The 17,421-nt window shown below is 38.3% G+C and overlaps 1 protein-coding gene across 1 annotated transcript in view; it reads left to right on the forward strand.

The window, feature by feature from the left end:
* Window positions 1-255: 255 nt before the first annotated feature.
* Window positions 256-17,421, forward strand: part of LOC128695663 (putative RNA-binding protein Luc7-like 1) — a gene marked incomplete at its 5' end in the record, with an annotated part of 24,660 nt that continues 7,494 nt past the window's right edge. Inside the window, 3 exon segments of the mRNA XM_070081353.1 lie at window positions 256-492; window positions 6,724-6,818; window positions 10,927-11,121. Coding sequence (XP_069937454.1) covers window positions 256-492; window positions 6,724-6,818; window positions 10,927-11,121 — 527 coding nt within the window.

The following is a 17,421-nucleotide window of genomic DNA, read 5'->3' on the forward strand; positions in this document are numbered from 1 at the left end:
ATTACCTTAGCCGCCTCCTTGATTTTCTTGAGTGTTATGGCAATCTTGTATGAATCCATAAAACAAAAAATGTCTTGTATCCATCAAGTTCCTATACATTGTACCTGCTAGCAGAAAACATTTGAACAAAATTTGTAAGCAGCATAGAATGTCAGATAAACATGTTCCTTGGCTTTATGCTCCTTAATTTTATCAATTGATATGTAACATCGATACTCGTTCAGCAGTGCTCAAGTTTAATTTAAATGTTTGTAGGAAAGTATGAAACTTATGGAAGAAGTAGAAGACCTGCGTAAGCGGAAGGCTGCTGCTGAGCAAGAGTACCGTAATTCTATGCCAGCATCAAGTTACCAACAGCAGAAGTTGCGAGTCTGTGAAGTGTGTTCAGCTTACTTGGGTATCCATGACAATGACAGACGGCTCGCTGACCACTTTGGTGGAAAGCTACATTTGGGATTCATAAAGATTAGAGAAAAGCTGGAAGAATTAAAGGTAAGGGTCAATGATATATATATATAGATATGATTTGTCCTTAATTTCAAATAATTGCTTGAAATTTTTTATGTATGCAACATAATTAAAAACAATAGATTCCTTGTGCCTTTGAATGACAAAAACTTGCAAGGTAAGGAAACAACTTAGATTCCTTGGCAATTTTTGCACTTAGTATACATGGATGTTGCACCAACTGCTTTTAACCCTTTACCTTTCTACCTCCCCGGTAAAGGGTTAAAGAATGTTGTGCTATAAGTATTTATATTCCTAATGGAAAACTCAATCCTTTCAGCTTTGGCTTGTTCCCTGTAAATGTTTAATTAAGATTTTTTGTTAAACTCCTCATAAGTTTTGTTAGTGATAACCATTGACAAATTTAAAATTTTTAGGCAGACAGGAAGGCCCTGTTTATACAGCAGGTTAAGTTCTGGAGTACTGCTGTAAAGCAAAAATCACTGTAAAATGAATCGTGGCCTCTTTTTTACTTTCAAAAGGATATAAAAACCTGATAACATGTTTACTCTATCATATATTAAGTGATCAATATAGCAAGGCCTAAAAAATGCATATACAGTACACACATTATTTTCCTTAAAATATTTTTGTCCTTAGCTTATAGTGAGTAGTGAATATATTTATTGTAGGAAGTCTGAGTAAATGAAGAATGGGTATAATTAAAAACTACTGTATTAGTGAAATGCTGTAAAGCGAAGCACTGTAAAGCAGGGCCTACCTGTACTGAAAATCTCACTGTTTATTTTATATTTTGAAGTACAGTAGGGTCCTGCTTTACAGCGTTTTCCCTTATGGCATTCCGCTAATACGGTGTTTTCAAATTACGACAAAAACTTGCTATACGGTGCACCCCACCCGTTTTGTTTACATTCTCCATGAGCACATCTCTCTCTTATGTCTGGAAACTTTCCAAAATTTCAAGTGTTTTAAAGTTATTGCATATTTTATATATACTCTGATCATTATACTTATGTGTACCTGTACCTAAATATACTTACTGTGCTGGCATGCTGGTACACATTAACACCACTAAGTGTTTCTCTACTCTTGATGTAATACGTAATCCCTTGGGTGCATTAAATGTCATATGTTACATAAACGTAGACATTTCCATTAATCCATCTATGATATTTTTTCAAAATTATATAATAAACATGCTATGTAACACACAAACATGTTAAATACACCCCACAGTAGAATAAATTAACATAAATAAAAGATGTGGTAGCCAGGTGACTTGTAGTCCAACATCAGAGAAAATGTCACTATAATATTACTGGACCTGGAGTTTACCTGGAGAGAGTTCCGGGGGTCAACGCCCCCACGGCCCGGTCTGTGACCAGGCCTCCTGGTGGATCAGAGCCTGATCAACCAGGCTGTTGCTGCTGGCTGCACGCAAACCAACGTATGAGCCACAGCCCGGCTGATCAGGAACTGACTTTAGGTGCTTGTCCAGTGCCAGCTTGAAGACTGCCAGGGGTCTGTTGGTAATCCCCCTTATGTGTGCTGGGAGGCAGTTGAACAGTCTCGGGTCCCTGACACTTATTGTATGGTCTCTTTAATGTGCTAGTGACACCCCTGCTTTTCATTGGGGGGATGGTGCATCGTCTGCCGAGTCTTTTGCTTTCGTAGTGAGTGATTTTCGTGTGCAAGTTCGGTACTAGTCCCTCTAGGATTTTCCAGGTGTATATAATCATGTATCTCTCCCTCCTGCGTTCCAGGGAATACAGGTTTAGGAACCTCAAGCGCTCCCAGTAATTGAGGTGTTTTATCTCCGTTATGCGCGCCGTGAAAGTTCTCTCTACATTTTCTAGGTCGGCAATTTCACCTGCCTTGAAAGGTGCTGTTAGTGTGCAGCAATATTCCAGCCTAGATAGAACAAGTGACCTGAAGAGTGTCATCATGGGCTTGGCCTCCCTAGTTTTGAAGGTTCTCATTATCCATCCTGTCATTTTTCTAGCAGATGCGATTGATACAATGTTATGGTCCTTGAAGGTGAGATCCTCCGACATAATCACTCCCAGGTCTTTGACGTTGGTGTTTCGCTCTATTTTGTGGCCAGAATTTGTTTTGTACTCTGATGAAGATTTAATTTCCTCATGTTTACCATATCTGAGTAATTGAAATTTCTCATCGTTGAACTTCATATTGTTTTCTGCAGCCCACTGAAAGATTTGGTTGATGTCCGCCTGGAGCCTTGCAGTGTCTGCAATGGAAGACACTGTCATGCAGATTCGGGTGTCATCTGCAAAGGAAGACACGGTGCTGTGGCTGACATCCTTGTCTGTCGGATATGAGGATGAGGAACAAGATGGGAGCGAGTACTGTGCCTTGTGGAACAGAGCTTTTCACCGTAGCTGCCTCGGACTTTACTCTGTTGACGACTACTCTCTGTGTTCTGTTAGTGAGGAAATTATAGATCCATCGACCGACTTTTCCTGTTATTCCTTTAGCACGCATTTTGTGCGCTATTACGCCATGGTCACACTTGTCGAAGGCTTTTGCAAAGTCTGTATATATTACATCTGCATTCTTTTTGTCTTCTAGTGCATTTAGGACCTTGTCGTAGTGATCCAATAGTCGGTATTGGGGGTAACTAGAAAATTATTCATTTCATATGCCTTCACTCAGAGTGCCATTTCTTCTAAAAATGGTGTTACAGAGAATGGGAGTGTTTCTCTTTATTTATTCTATTGTATCAATGTGGAGACAACTTGTACACAATGTAAAGTGAAGAAAACCAGATGCGTTCGCCTGGTTTGTTTACATTACTTGTGGGTGGGGTGGGTCGGGGACTGCTACCTTGGCTGGCTACCACCTGACTTCCTACAAATAACTCGCCTCTCACCCTGCATTAAGACTAAAAATATTTTAAGGTAATTTTTAAATGTAAATAAATGTACTGTATATGTATTTTATCGCTATGGGGCGCTTTAATTAAATGTCGCAGTATATTACGTGTGGGTGGGGTGGGCTGGGCTGGGGTGACCTGGCTGGCTATCATACGTCTCAAACCTGACTTCCTACAAATAAAACTCGCCTCTCGCCCTACACTGGGACTACAAATATTTTAAGGTAAGTAATGGGTGTAGTGTGTGTGTACAGTGGAACCTCAAATTTTGAACGTATCGCTTATCGAACTTGCCCATATTTTCTAACCGCTGGATACCAGACCTGTCCGGCAGCCCGCTCTCTCCGCGTCCCCATGCAGGCGCCGTGAGCCAGTCTGGTTTTGTTGATGCTTGAGTGAACACTAACCTGCGCTCTCATTCAAATATTGTACGATTATTTCATTATGTTTATTGCGTGTGAGACTGAAATATGCTACAATGGGCCCAAAGAAACTTGCTAGTGGAACCCCTGTGGTAAAGAAAGTGAGGAATGCCATAGATGTGAAGAAGGAAATAATACAGAAGTGGAATGATGTCCAAATGTTTGTGGAGAAGTATCACCCTGAGCAAGCTGAAACAAACCATCTTTGCAACATGTTCAGTGACAGAATCATGTCCCATTTTAGGGAAATCTTAGAGGCACCAGAAGCAGAGGACTGTGGACAGTTATTTTGTGAGACAGGGGTCCAGTGACTCTCAAGCTGGCCCTAGTGGCATTAAAAGACAGAGAAGGGAAGTAACCCCAGAGAGGGCTTTGATACATGAAGTCCTCATGGAGGGGGATTCTCCTTCGAAACACTAACCCCAACCCCAACTCCCTCTCTCCTCCTCCCTATCTTCCAGATGCCATCACCAGTCTTCAGTAATGGTAAGTAAAATGTTATTTTATATGTTTATTTAAATCTAGTAATACATAATTGAACACTATATTTGTTGTGTGTATGTAAAACTATAATTAATCTCTATAAAATGTATTTTTTTGTGAATATTTTTGGGTTTCTGGAACGGATTAATTGTACACCTACCATCTGACTTACGACCGAGTTCGGTTCCAAGAAACCAGTCGTAAGTCGAAATGGTCGTAAGTCGTACTTTACTACTGAATATCAACATCACATTTTTGTAATGACTTTATTTTGTTGTTTTATTTTGGTATTTCATGTTTTACTTTACTTTTTATGCTGTTAGTACTGTATTTTATACTGTAAGGTTTAGGATGAACACCGTGTACAACACAAATAGTTGTTTATTTCCCAGAAATTTGGCATAAAAAACATGGTCGTAAGTCGAGTGGTCGTAAGTCGAGCAGGTCGTAAGTCGGATGGTAGGTGTATTTCCATTATTTCTTATGGGAAATATTGCTTCGTTTTTCAGACTTTTCGAATTTAGAACTAACTCCTGGAACAGATAAAGTTTGATATTTGAGGTTCCACTGTATTTTACTTTTTATTGTTTTTAATGCCTAGGTCTATTGTTAACTTAATATATACAGTGGAACCTCAAATATCAAACTTTCTTCCGTCCAGAACGCTGTTCGAGTGCCACTACCGAACGAATTTATTCCCATCAGGAATAATGTAAATTAGATTAGACCATTTAAGACCCTCAAAAATACACTTATGAAAGCACTTACAAAAATACACTTACATAATTGGTTGAGTTGGGAGCAGTTCGATTTTTGAGGTTCCACTGTATTAGTGTAAACTTGTTATCTGGCATTTAAAGTGGACCCCCGAGTTTCATGAATTTCGACTTTTGGCAACTTTTTTCGTCAAAACATAGCCTCACGTTTCATGATTTGCCTCGTCATTCATTGGTAGTATGGAACACGTCCAAGCGTCCTCCCAGCGTCTGTGTGCACACAAAGGTGCCCCACACACCCTTCAGAGTTAGTGTGACATTGTTTTTCAGTGAGTGACCATCACCCCACACGTTCATACGATAAATTTCTTCATAATCCATTGTTTTTTATACTTGCAACTGCTAAATAAGCCACCATGGGCCAAAAGAAAGCTTTTAGTGCCAGCCCTTTGGTAAAGAAGGCGAGAAACACTATAGAATTCAAGAAAGAACAAACCAGCCAGGGTACTTCCACATACGCAATTTGATTTGAGTGGGACTTGCACATGAGTGAATAGAATTAGCTTATTGCTTGGGGAGCATTGAAAATTGGGTTGGGCAAATATTCTGTTAGTGGGATGGTTTGTGAAGGACCTGCCTAGAATGGGCCAACAGGCCTGCTGCAGTGTTCTTGCTTTCTTATATTCTTATGTACACCAGCCAGGGTACTTCTTCAAAGATTAAGGACATTTGTGTAAAATGGGGTGAGGTGCAAATAATTTTGGAGGAACATCACCTTAGCACTCTCCCCTCCTCTCGTCTTCCATACACCAATAAGAATCATCAGTAAAGGTAAGGGTGATGTTATTGTTTTATACTTGATTTCTCATTCTTTTCTGTATGTAAATCTATATTTAATATATAAAAAAAAAAATTTTTTGTTAATACTTTTAGGTATCTGGAATGGATTAATTGGATTTACATTATTTCGTATGGGGAAAATGGTTATGAAACTTGGGGGTCCACTGTATATGCATTTATAAGCGGAAAAAAATGGCTTTCTGCTTTCCAGCAATAGCCTGGAACCCAACCTGCTATATAAGTGGGGCCCTACTGTACAGTACAATATAGTGTGTTCATAAATTTACCCTGGAAGAGAAATCTGCAGGAGTTGGAATATAATTAATACAATATGCAGAAGCTAGAAATGTTTAAATGTGTGTAAATTTTAATATTTTATAGATTGTAGTTTAACAATGGGTGTTAAACTACAGATTAATTTATGGTAATATTTGCTAATGTTTATGAAAGGATTCAGGAAAACTGGTTAACCAGACTTGAGTCCTGGAGGTGGAAAGTGCAGTACATGCACTCTGAAAGAGGCCTGGAGATATGTTGCAGTTTTTTTCAACTACAGTATTGGCACGCCTCTGACAAGAGGATGATGGAGTGAGTGATGAGAATGTTTCTTCATTTTTGGGTCACCCTGCCTTGGTGGGAAATGGCTGATGCTTTAAAAAAAAAAAAATGCCTAACTAATAGCTATAGTTAGGAAGAAAATAGTAACATGGTTAACTTCATTGAGTGACATGCAAACCATTTTTAACTGGATACCGTAAGAAAAATAGTGAGATTTGAACATCTAAAACCTTAAGAAAAGCCCCTTTTAAATGCATTACTGTATTGTATCTGGATTAGTCTCAAAATCCTACATGAGTAAAAGTTAAAGGACTTTGTTTAGTTAACTTTCTTTAATTAACAGAAAACGGTGGAAAGTCGAAGAGAAAAACGGCGTGAAGAGCGAGAGCTAGAAAGAAATGCCCGATTTGGTGAAATTGCCGATTATGATGTTACAAGGTATGTGCAATATTTGGTAATTTTTTTTTTTTTGTGTGTGTGTGTTTTAAATACTGTTAGTCAAGTGCTGGTAGCAAATTATTAATAAACTAGGCATCCAGTTTGGGTTGTTAATGTTTTTAAGTTATTCGTATGTTGTTGAGTGCTTGGAATTTGGAATCTCTTTTCCCATAGACACCCCATGTTATAAATGGAGATGTGTTCCAGAGTCCCAATATTTTATATCCAATTTAATCTGGTTCCCATTTAGACTTTGCTTTACTGGTGCAGACACACTGCTGCCTATGTCAGCCATGCCTTGATCCATGAGAGAACTCTACCTACAATACTGTATGCCGCCACTTTAACAGTTCGGGGAATCTTCGAAAAACCTTTCCCTCGCCTGGGGTGTGGTCAGTGTGCTCCGTAAATATTGCAGCTACTACCACCTCACCAAGGGGTTTTATCATTCTTATCCAATCTATAGATTGATGAAGCCCCTGGTGGAGGAAGCCTATAAAATTACCCAGGTTTTGCACATACCTTATTCACCATCCTTTGTGTTAGTCCATCTCCTTGAATGTAGGTCAAGGTTTCAAACCCAAATTTGTAATAGTTTTGAATGGTTGAAATTTACAAACTGTTACTGCACTGAAGAACTTTACTTGAAGATAGAGGAGCACACTAGTAGGCCTACTTTTCCATGCTAGGCAGGTATCCTTCAAACTTGACTTTTCTGCTTTTCATATTTGTCCAACCTATTTTTAAAACTACTTGGTGACTTTTTGGGCTGATTTACACTTATCCACAATCTTGTCGAGCTAATTCCTTCCTATATCTAAATTTATCAAACTTGACCCCATTTTTATCTTTTTCATCTTTTAGCTCTTTCTTCTTCAAACATTCTCAGCACTATTTACATCACCTTCGTAAATAGTGCATGACTTAGACTTGTGTACAGTAAAAGGAAAAAGTGGGTGGCCAGTATTAAGGCCAGAGTCCCTGAATTTGGCCAACTCTTTTATTTTTCAACCAATTTTTTTTATTTTTGGTGTACATTTAGAGGTTCATATGTAGAAGAATGTGACAAAGTTTCAGCATGATTGGCCAACAAACAACAGAGAAAAAAAATATTTCAGTGACTTCATATATGGCAGCAAAGTATGACAAAATGGCACTTCGAGTGGCACTTCCGACAATCCCAACCGTTAGAATACATCTGACACTAATTTTGGATGCACATGTTTCATCTAATATATCTTATTATCATGGAAAAAAAAAAATACATTTGATAGACTTTTTTTGCATTCACCAAAATATCTGCCTTTTACCTCCCACAAAATCAAAAATATTTGATATATTCCAAAAAAAGAATCATCAGATTTTCAAACACACCTTGTTTTATATTGTCAGTGAAAATCATTTCAATACAATCATTAATAATGGTGTACTTTAGCGAAATATGTGAAAAAGTTACTTCCGAGATATAGGCCTAGAAAACGTCGGCAGGCCTACCGTCTCAAAAAATTTTTTTTTTGCGCGGAAATCGGGTTTTTTTTGGTGTATTTCTTAGTAAACTGACGTTCTAGTGCAGTTATCCTCTTCAAAACACCGTTTTCTATCACATACCAAACAATAGAACAAGGAGACCAGGAGTAACTCATTTATATCGAAATATTGCTGGTGGACTCTCGCTATATTATGGCCTATTTTATTCAGTCTAGAGTATATAACATGTTTGTTTGTTATTTATAGTGTTTATTATATCATATTAGATCAATTCTGATAGATAAATAAGCCGTATAGTTGATATATAAGCTGATATAAACGTAATAATGAAGTGATTTCACCTGGCACCATCTGGAGGGGGAGTACTGCCGAGTGTTCTCAGATGGCTCCCTATTGGCTGGCACTCTACTGATCAGCTCCACCTACTCTTATATGATGCCAAATAATCAATTATTATATTAGAAAGAATAATGCAAAGAAAAAGCAATAAAAAACAAGGAAAAAATTCCAAAAAATACTTCGGTTGAGAACAGACGCGCTACCTACATCGTCGTTACCATACCTGATATAAATGACTATAATTTCTTGTAGAAACGTCTTAGAACATTGATTCTTGTACCATTGTGTTGCCAAAGAGTTAAGCTATTTTTTGGGTATATATAACTCAATTTCCATAATTTTTCGATTTTTGGTTGAGCGCGCGCGGAAAATTGCCCACATGATTGTGGCAGTTAGAGATGAGTATTGAGCCATGATTGTAACAGTAAAGGACAATTCTAACCTGCAAACTTTATCACTTGTTTCCAAATCAATCAATCCTGAAAATTTTGTCTCATGTTAAATGGAGGCCTTGTTGTACTTCACTTAGTAGGTCTACTGGTAATGGTAGGTAGGTCCTATTCACACCAGCACATTCTTTTTATGTGCATCTCTGTTGGCAAGCTGGTGCTTTTTGTATAAAAACTTGTGAATGTATGAACAATACAGGGTCCGTGCCGTAGTTCTATGGCTTTGAGTTGAGGGTCCAAACAGTAGATGTACTCCATGATCTCAGCTCAATCTGATAAGCTGTGAGTGGTAAATTTGGGCCTAGATATGAGAGAATACATCTATGTGGTATGTGTGCACCACATAAAACAAATCCTGCAGCACAGTGCATAATGAGAGAAAAAACTGAGACCATAATTTTCGATTAAAACAGCTACTTGCAGTGTTTTTTCATATGTTTTTTATAGTTGTATTTGCAATTTCTTGGTCTCATTTGATAGAATGGAAGATATATTACAGAAATAGAGATGATTTTGATTGGTTTTATTACTGGAAATGGCTTGAAACTGAGCTCAAAGTAGCAGAAACGTTAAATTTTTGCCGATGTTCAAGAGTAAACAAATGACCTCACAAGTCTAATACATGCCAGCTGGTGGGTCTAATATACGTTCACAAATGTGGTGATATTATTTATACAATTATTACAATATTGCATAACTGTAAGTCTTCTATTTTTTGGTTTGAATAAAAATCCATTATGTGAATAAAAAATCAAAATGGAATTCATTTGTAAATCCTGAAAACAAAACTAATGAACAGAGGAAATGTTAGTTTAGTGCCAGGAATGCCTACATTGTTTATTCTGCACCCTATTTTGAAATTAGAATGTTTTGAACTTTGCATTAAATTGGCCAAATTACCAATTTCCGTTCACTTTATTTTGTAGTTGAAACAGTTGACTTGGCGATTTCTTGTGCTCAGTCAATAGAATAGAAGTAATACTAGTGAAATAGGCAAGAATTTGGTCGACTGGAATAATGTAATTGGCCTAAAATGGGAGTCAAAGTTGGCAAAATTGCTGATTCGTAAATATCGCTGACACATCAAAATTCATGAGAGCATAATTTCGTCAGTTTTCCATCAGATTTCGTACTTGTTTTATTACCTTCAGAAAAAAATTCTTGCCATTTCATAAGAGAAAATAACAAAAAAAATTTTTGAAAATTTTTGGACCCTGGTGCACACTTTGAAATTTGACCTCTGGACCCTGAAAGGGTTCTAACACTTTCAGGGACCAGGAATGCATGTATCCAAGTTGGTAATGCGGTCAAAAATTCGTGGCAAAAACCCCACTGCAAATAAAGCAAACATGATGTGACATCAGAACAAATCAATGGGAAGATTTGCATTCTATGCTTAACCTCTAAACTGGGCAAAAAAGTACATTGGTAAAATATATAGGAAATGTAAAATCATACTTAAGAGCCAAACCCATTAAAAAAAAATAAAATCCTGAACCAGACACCAAATATAAGTTTAATATACAACACACTAAAGAGAACAAGAGAAGTGGGGTATGCAAGTGCACATGTTCAAGGTTGACCTTCCTAGCATGGCTATTAGTTAATATTGCAGGCCTAGCTTTTCTTAATATGTACTTATTCTACTGCTTAATTTTCTACATAATGTTTGTAACTGTTCAGACTTCATAAACTTGTAGAATCGGCATTTCTCTGCCTAGACTTTTATACAATAAATTACTAAAATTGCATTTTTTCAGCTGTTCTCTCTCCTGAAGTACTGTGCTTTGTATTGAAATTAATATCCTTAAAATGACTGCTTTTATTAACAGGGATCATGACCGTGAAAGAGAACGTTATCGTGAGGGTGACCGTGACAGGAGAGAAAGGTATCGGGAAGGTGAGAGAGAAAGACGTCGGCGGAGGTCAAGATCTCGAACACGATCTCGCGAGCGTCGGCGTCGGCGATCCAGATCTCGTGAGCGTTACTATAGATCTCACTCGAGGTCAAGGTCCCGTGACCGCAGGTATTCTCTCTGTTGTGTGTTGCCACTAATTTGCTTTTCCTGCAGGCACTGCAATCAAATGGTAAAAGTATTCTTTATGGGCAGTAAAATTATTTAAACTTGGTTTTAATATGCATGGCCAACTGCTGCTGTGATAAATGGCCACCTAGGTCCCTGGAACATGCATCTTTCTGGACCATTAGAAATAAGATTGATTTACCAATTGGTCATTAAGATGTCTATCAAGAGGAAGGGTAATCCTACAAAATACCAGTTCAGGCAAGGAACCCAAAAAATTAATTCTGAGTTTAGGGAAAATGGGTCATATAAAACCTCAGGGTTTCTTCATATTAACCCTATGATTGACCATCACGAAGCTCTACATTATTGATACCAGAGTCCTTCATATTGACCTGCATTTTGAGCACGGTTCTCTGAGATAAGCTCTGAGTGGTAAATTTTGTCCCTGACGTGAGTGTGGGTCTGTGGTGAATGCACAGTATTATAAATAAATCCTGCCCCCACATGATGCATGACATTGGTTTAACCCTTTCAGGGATGGTGCCATACTAGTAGACACAAATTCTAGCGCCTTCAAATCAAACGAGAGAAAGCTGGTAGGCCTACATATGAAAGAATGGGTCTATGTGGTCAGTGTGCACAGTATAAAAAAATCCTGCAGCACACAGTGCATGATGAAAAAAAAAATCTGACTGTGTTTTTGCTTTAAAACAGCGACTTTGCAGTGTATTTTTGTATGCTATTTATGGTTGTATTCTAGTTTTCTGGGTCTCATAGAATGGAAGACATATTACGGAAATTGAGATGATTTTGATTAGTTTCACAATGAAAAGTACCTTGAAACTGAGCTCAAAGTAGCAGAAATATTCGATTTTTGCCAAAGTTCAAAAGTAAACAAATCATGCCACGCGTCCGATACACATCAACTGGCAAGTCTAATATTTTAAAAAAAATGCGCTGATACTATTTATACCATTTCTATACTAATGCAGTGGTCTGCATAACAATAAATCTATGTTTTTGTGAGAATAAAAATTCAAAGTGGAAAGCAAAAGTAATGTGAGAGGCTTGGGGATGTGACTAGTGAACAGAAAATTTTTTATTTTTGTGCCAGGAATGTGTCTTGTTTGTTCTGGACCCTATTTGGAAATTGGCATCTATTGAAATTTGTGTGAAATTGGCAAAATTGCCAATTTCTGACCATTTTATTGGATAATTGATATCAGTAAATGGGTGGTTTCTTGTACTCATTCGATAGAAAAAATGGAGTTCTAGCGAAATAGTTATGATTTTTGTCGACTGGTACATTGGAATTGGCCGAACATAGGGCTCAAAGTGGGCGAAATCGCCGATGCGTAAACATAGTCGAGACCACTAACTTCGCAAGAGCATAATTCCGTAAGTTTTCCATCACATTTCATACTTTTGGTGTCATTATGATCGGGAAAAGATTCTCTATCATTTCATAAGAAAAAATTTTTTATCAAAAAATTTCCGACCCTGAGAACAGGTTTAGGGGAGGGCCTGCCGACCCTGAAAGGGTTAAAATAGCGACTTTGATGTGTTTCCTAGGATTTTTTTTTTTTTTGCTTTGTTTTATTGGCTGTTTCTTGGTATTATTTGATAATGGATGATATACTTCAGAAATCAAGATGATTTTGGTTGGTTCCAGGACTAGAAGTAATTTGAAATAGGACTTTGCAGAAATAATTTATTTTTGTTTTTCCTGAGGATAGATAAGGGCCCCCTACACCCCCTGGTCTGTTTTTTTGGGATGCCATAACCAATCAGTAGGTAAAATGAAAGGGGGTAAGGCAGCCGGGATTGATGGGATAAAGATAGAAATGTTAAAAGCAGGTGGGGATATAGTTTTGGAGTGGTTGGTGCAATTATTTAATAAATGTATGGAAGAGGGTAAGGTACCTAGGGATTGGCAGAGAGCATGCATAGTTCCTTTGTATAAAGGCAAAGGGGATAAAAGAGAGTGCAAAAATTATAGGGGGATAAGTCTGTTTAGTATACCTGGTAAAGTGTATGGTAGAGTTATAATTGAAAGAATTAAGAGTAAGACGGAGAATAGGATAGCAGATGAACAAGGAGGCTTTAGGAAAGGTAGGGGGTGTGTGGACCAGGTGTTTACAGTGAAACATATAAGTGAACAGTATTTAGATAAGGCTAAAGAGGTCTTTGTGGCATTTATGGATTTGGAAAAGGCATATGACAGGGTGGATAAGGGGGCAATGTAGCAGATGTTGCAAGTGTATGGTGTAGGAGGTAGGTTACTGAAAGCAGTGAAGAGTTTTTACGAGGATAGTGAGGCTCAAATTAGAGTATGTAGGAAAGAGGGAAATTTTTTCCCAGTAAAAGTAGGCCTTAGACAAGGATGTGTGATGTCACCGTGGTTGTTTAATATATTTATAGATGGGGTTGTAAGAGAAGTAAATGCGAGGGTCTTGGCAAGAGGCGTGGAGTTAAAAGATAAAGAATCACACACAAAGTGGGAGTTGTCACAGCTGCTCTTTGCTGATGACACTGTGCTCTTGGGAGATTCTGAAGAGAAGTTGCAGAGATTGGTGGATGAATTTGGTAGGGTGTGCAAAAGAAGAAAATTAAAGGTGAATACAGGAAAGAGTAAGGTTATGAGGATAACAAAAAGATTAGGTTATGAAAGATTGGATATCAGATTGGAGGGAGAGAGTATGGAGGAGGTGAACGTATTCAGATATTTGGGAGTGGATGTGTCACCGGATGGGTCTATGAAAGATGAGGTGAATCATAGAATTGATGAGGGAAAAAGAGTGAGTGGTGCACTTAGGAGTCTGTGGAGACAAAGAACTTTGTCCTTGGAGGCAAAGAGGGGAATGTATGAGAGTATAGTTTTACCAACGCTCTTATATGGGTGTGAAGCGTGGGTGATGAATGTTGCAGCGAGGAGAAGGCTGGAGGCAGTGGAGATGTCATGTCTGAGGGCAATGTGTGGTGTGAATATAATGCAGAGAATTCGTAGTTTGGAAGTTAGGAGGAGGTGAGGGATTACCAAAACTGTTGTCCAGAGGGCTGAGGAAGGGTTGTTGAGGTGGTTCGGACATGTAGAGAGAATGGAGCGAAACAGAATGACTTCAAGAGTGTATCAGTCTGTAGTGGAAGGAAGGCGGGGTAGGGGTCGGCCTAGGAAAGGTTGGAGGGAGGGGGTAAAGGAGGTTTTGTGTGCGAGGGGCTTGGACTTCCAGCAGGCATGCGTGAGTGTGTTTGATAGGAGTGAACGGAGACAAATGGTTTTTAATACTTGACGTGCTGTTGGAGTGTGAGCAAAGTAACATTTATGAAGGGATTCAGGGAAACCGGCAGGCCGGACTTGAGTCCTGGAGATGGGAAGTACAGTGCCTGCACTCTGAAGGAGGGGTGTTAATGTTGCAGTTTAAAAACTGTAGTATAAAGCACCCTTCTGGCAAGACAGTGATGGAGTGAATGATGGTGAAAGTTTTTCTTTTTCGGGCCACCCTACCTTGGTGGGAATCGGCCAGTGTGATAATAAAAAAAATAAATAACCAATCAATTCTGATTGTATCTTATTTTCTGAGAAATAGGGTAAATCTTTGATTGTTGTGATTATGGATTTAAAATGGAAGGCAACTGTAATATAGGAGAGGGCTGGGGATGTGATTAATAAATAGAGGGAATGTTTTAGTGCCTGAAATGTCTACATTGTAAAATTGGCCAATTATTGTGCACTGCATTGGGTAGTTCTAATAGTTGAATGGGCATTTTCTTATGCTCAGTTGATAGAACAGAAGGCATACTAGTAAAGTGGCTGAGAATTTGCTTGAATTGAGCAGTGGAATCGGCTTAAAATAGGACTCGGTGGGCAAAATTGCATGTGTTAATTGCACCCAGGTTGCTTATTTTGCACCTGTATAATTCTGCCAGTTTTCTGTAAATTTCATACTTTTGGTGTCATTTTATTCAGAAAGATTCTTTCACCATTTCAGAAGAATTTCTTTATTTTTAAATGTGGACACTTAAAGTAATATTAATTTCAGGGGTCTGAACAGTGAAAGGTTAAGAAAAGTAATGCAAAAGTATCTGAAGTTTCAATTTTTTATGGAGACATGACACTAGTTGAGAACCAACTGGGTGATGCACGATTTTAGCAGAAAGGTTAAGACTCTTTGTGGAGCACTGTGCATTTGTTAAACATTGTTTTTCATCTTAGAAGTAAAGAAAGCTATTTGTACCAAATGAAATGTAAAAATTTGAGGTTATGTAGGGATTACATTCATTTTTATAGAGATCTAGTGAAGTGGTTTTTGCCTAGTTATTAGCCTTATAATGAATATTAGTATTGGTGACTGGTCTATGTGATGTTTTTCATTCCTAAATAAGCAGATTGTGAAAGATAATTTTAGGTACTGTGACAAACTGTATTCTTCAGCCTCGCCCGTTACTTTTTTTCAAACTTGATCTTTCATCATCATGGGTTACATTTGACTCTTCGGGCCTTTTGTTGTTCCCCACTTGAATATCTCTGTGCAGGGGCAAATGTTCCATCATTGCAACATTGGTGTAGTGCTCGTTGTCTCCATTATTGTCTGCTCACAACCTTCACGGTCCTTCTACGGATGTTAGAAGAGCTTCTTTGTTTAATTGTTGCTCTAAACTATTGTGCCCCTTCTCTCTCCATATTTGCTCTCAGTTGAATTCCCTTACTATGCCTTCTGTTTACATCCACCTGCTTTTTACTCTTTTCTCACTGGGAAGTTCCAACAATTCCAGGTGCCAGATCAACCAGGGTGTGATGGATATGTGGGGGCAGTGGGCCTCCAGCAGCAACAGCCTGGTTGACCAAGCAAGCACCAGACGAGCCTGGCCCACGGCTGGTCTCCAAGAGTAGTGAAACTTTTGAAACTCTTCAATGGTATATCAGAAGTAATTCATGTTTCTTCTTCCCCTCTTCCATATGCAAAATTTCACTTACCTACTGTAACTTCACACTCACTTCCTCTCGATCACTTCCGGTCTCATTCTCATGCTATTGCTGTGTACATTGATGGTTCTAAGTCCCCTGATGATATGTGGTATGTAGCAGTTTTACCTGACAAAATCGTCTGAGATCAGTTATTTGAATTGGTTAGTGTTTTCACAGCTGTCTTGTATGCAGTTATACACATTACTTTGTTGTTCACCTTGTCATTTGTAGTCATTTTGGGCTTGGCTGTGTTACAGGCTGTCCAGAAATTTGATTCCCCTCATCCTCTGTATTATTTTTTTTTTTTTTTTTCAACAAGTCGGCCATCTCCCACCGAGGCAGGGTGACCCAAAAAAGAAAGAAAATCCCCAAAAAGAAAATACTTTCATCATCATTCAACACTTTCACCTCACTCACACATTATCACTGTTTTTGCAGAGGTGCTCAGAATACAACAGTTTAGAAGCATATACGTATAAAGATACACAACATATCCCTCCAAACTGCCAATATCCCAAACCCCTCCTTTAAAGTGCAGGCATTGTACTTCCCATTTCCAGGACTCAAGTCGACTATATGAATATATAACTGATTATATCGCATTCCCGTAAACACAAAGAAGGCATTGTTTTTTACTGGGTCCCTGGACACTTGTGTTTAGGGTAATGCACAGGTCAGCTGTTCGTGACCTCCCAATTTCGTACATGTATATACCCTTCTCAGGCTATTTTTCAGTAATCTTTTGGTAACTTTGCAACTGCTGGCAACAATTGAGTTCTAAGTTGGTCCACAATAAATTACTTTCTCAAACCACATTTGGGTTTCTGACCATCATCTTACCACTTTTGTTGGGTAACTGCACTTCTATGCACATCAGCCATGTGTGTCTAACGGATATCTCGTGGAAAAATGCCTAGCGCCATTCTGTGAGGATGTTAGGTTGCATTGTCATTTCACCATTTCTTAATATTGTCCTGTCTGTAAGTGGGCTTACAGAAATTCACTTCAGTCTCTCCACTGTCCCAACACTTTAACCAACCTCCTCGCTGAAAGTCCTACTTTTGTTGCAGACTTTGAGTTTTTAACAGAAACTAACTTATTGCACTAACTTCGATTTTATTCTACCTTTTGCACTCTCCACTATCCTCAGTTTACAGTTGCTCTTGCACTTTCCTGATCCTCACTTATTTCAAACCTCTGTATATTCATTGATTAGCACATCCTTCCCTGCAGCACCGTATGACCCTTCCAAGTTTAGCACCTAGTCTGATTATATTATTATTAGAAAATTTTAGAACAAAATTAAATTTTAAGAACTTGTGCATAAATATAGT

Source organism: Cherax quadricarinatus, unplaced genomic scaffold (genome assembly GCF_038502225.1).
Source record: "Cherax quadricarinatus isolate ZL_2023a unplaced genomic scaffold, ASM3850222v1 Contig2423, whole genome shotgun sequence".
Lineage (NCBI taxonomy): Eukaryota > Metazoa > Arthropoda > Malacostraca > Decapoda > Parastacidae > Cherax > Cherax quadricarinatus.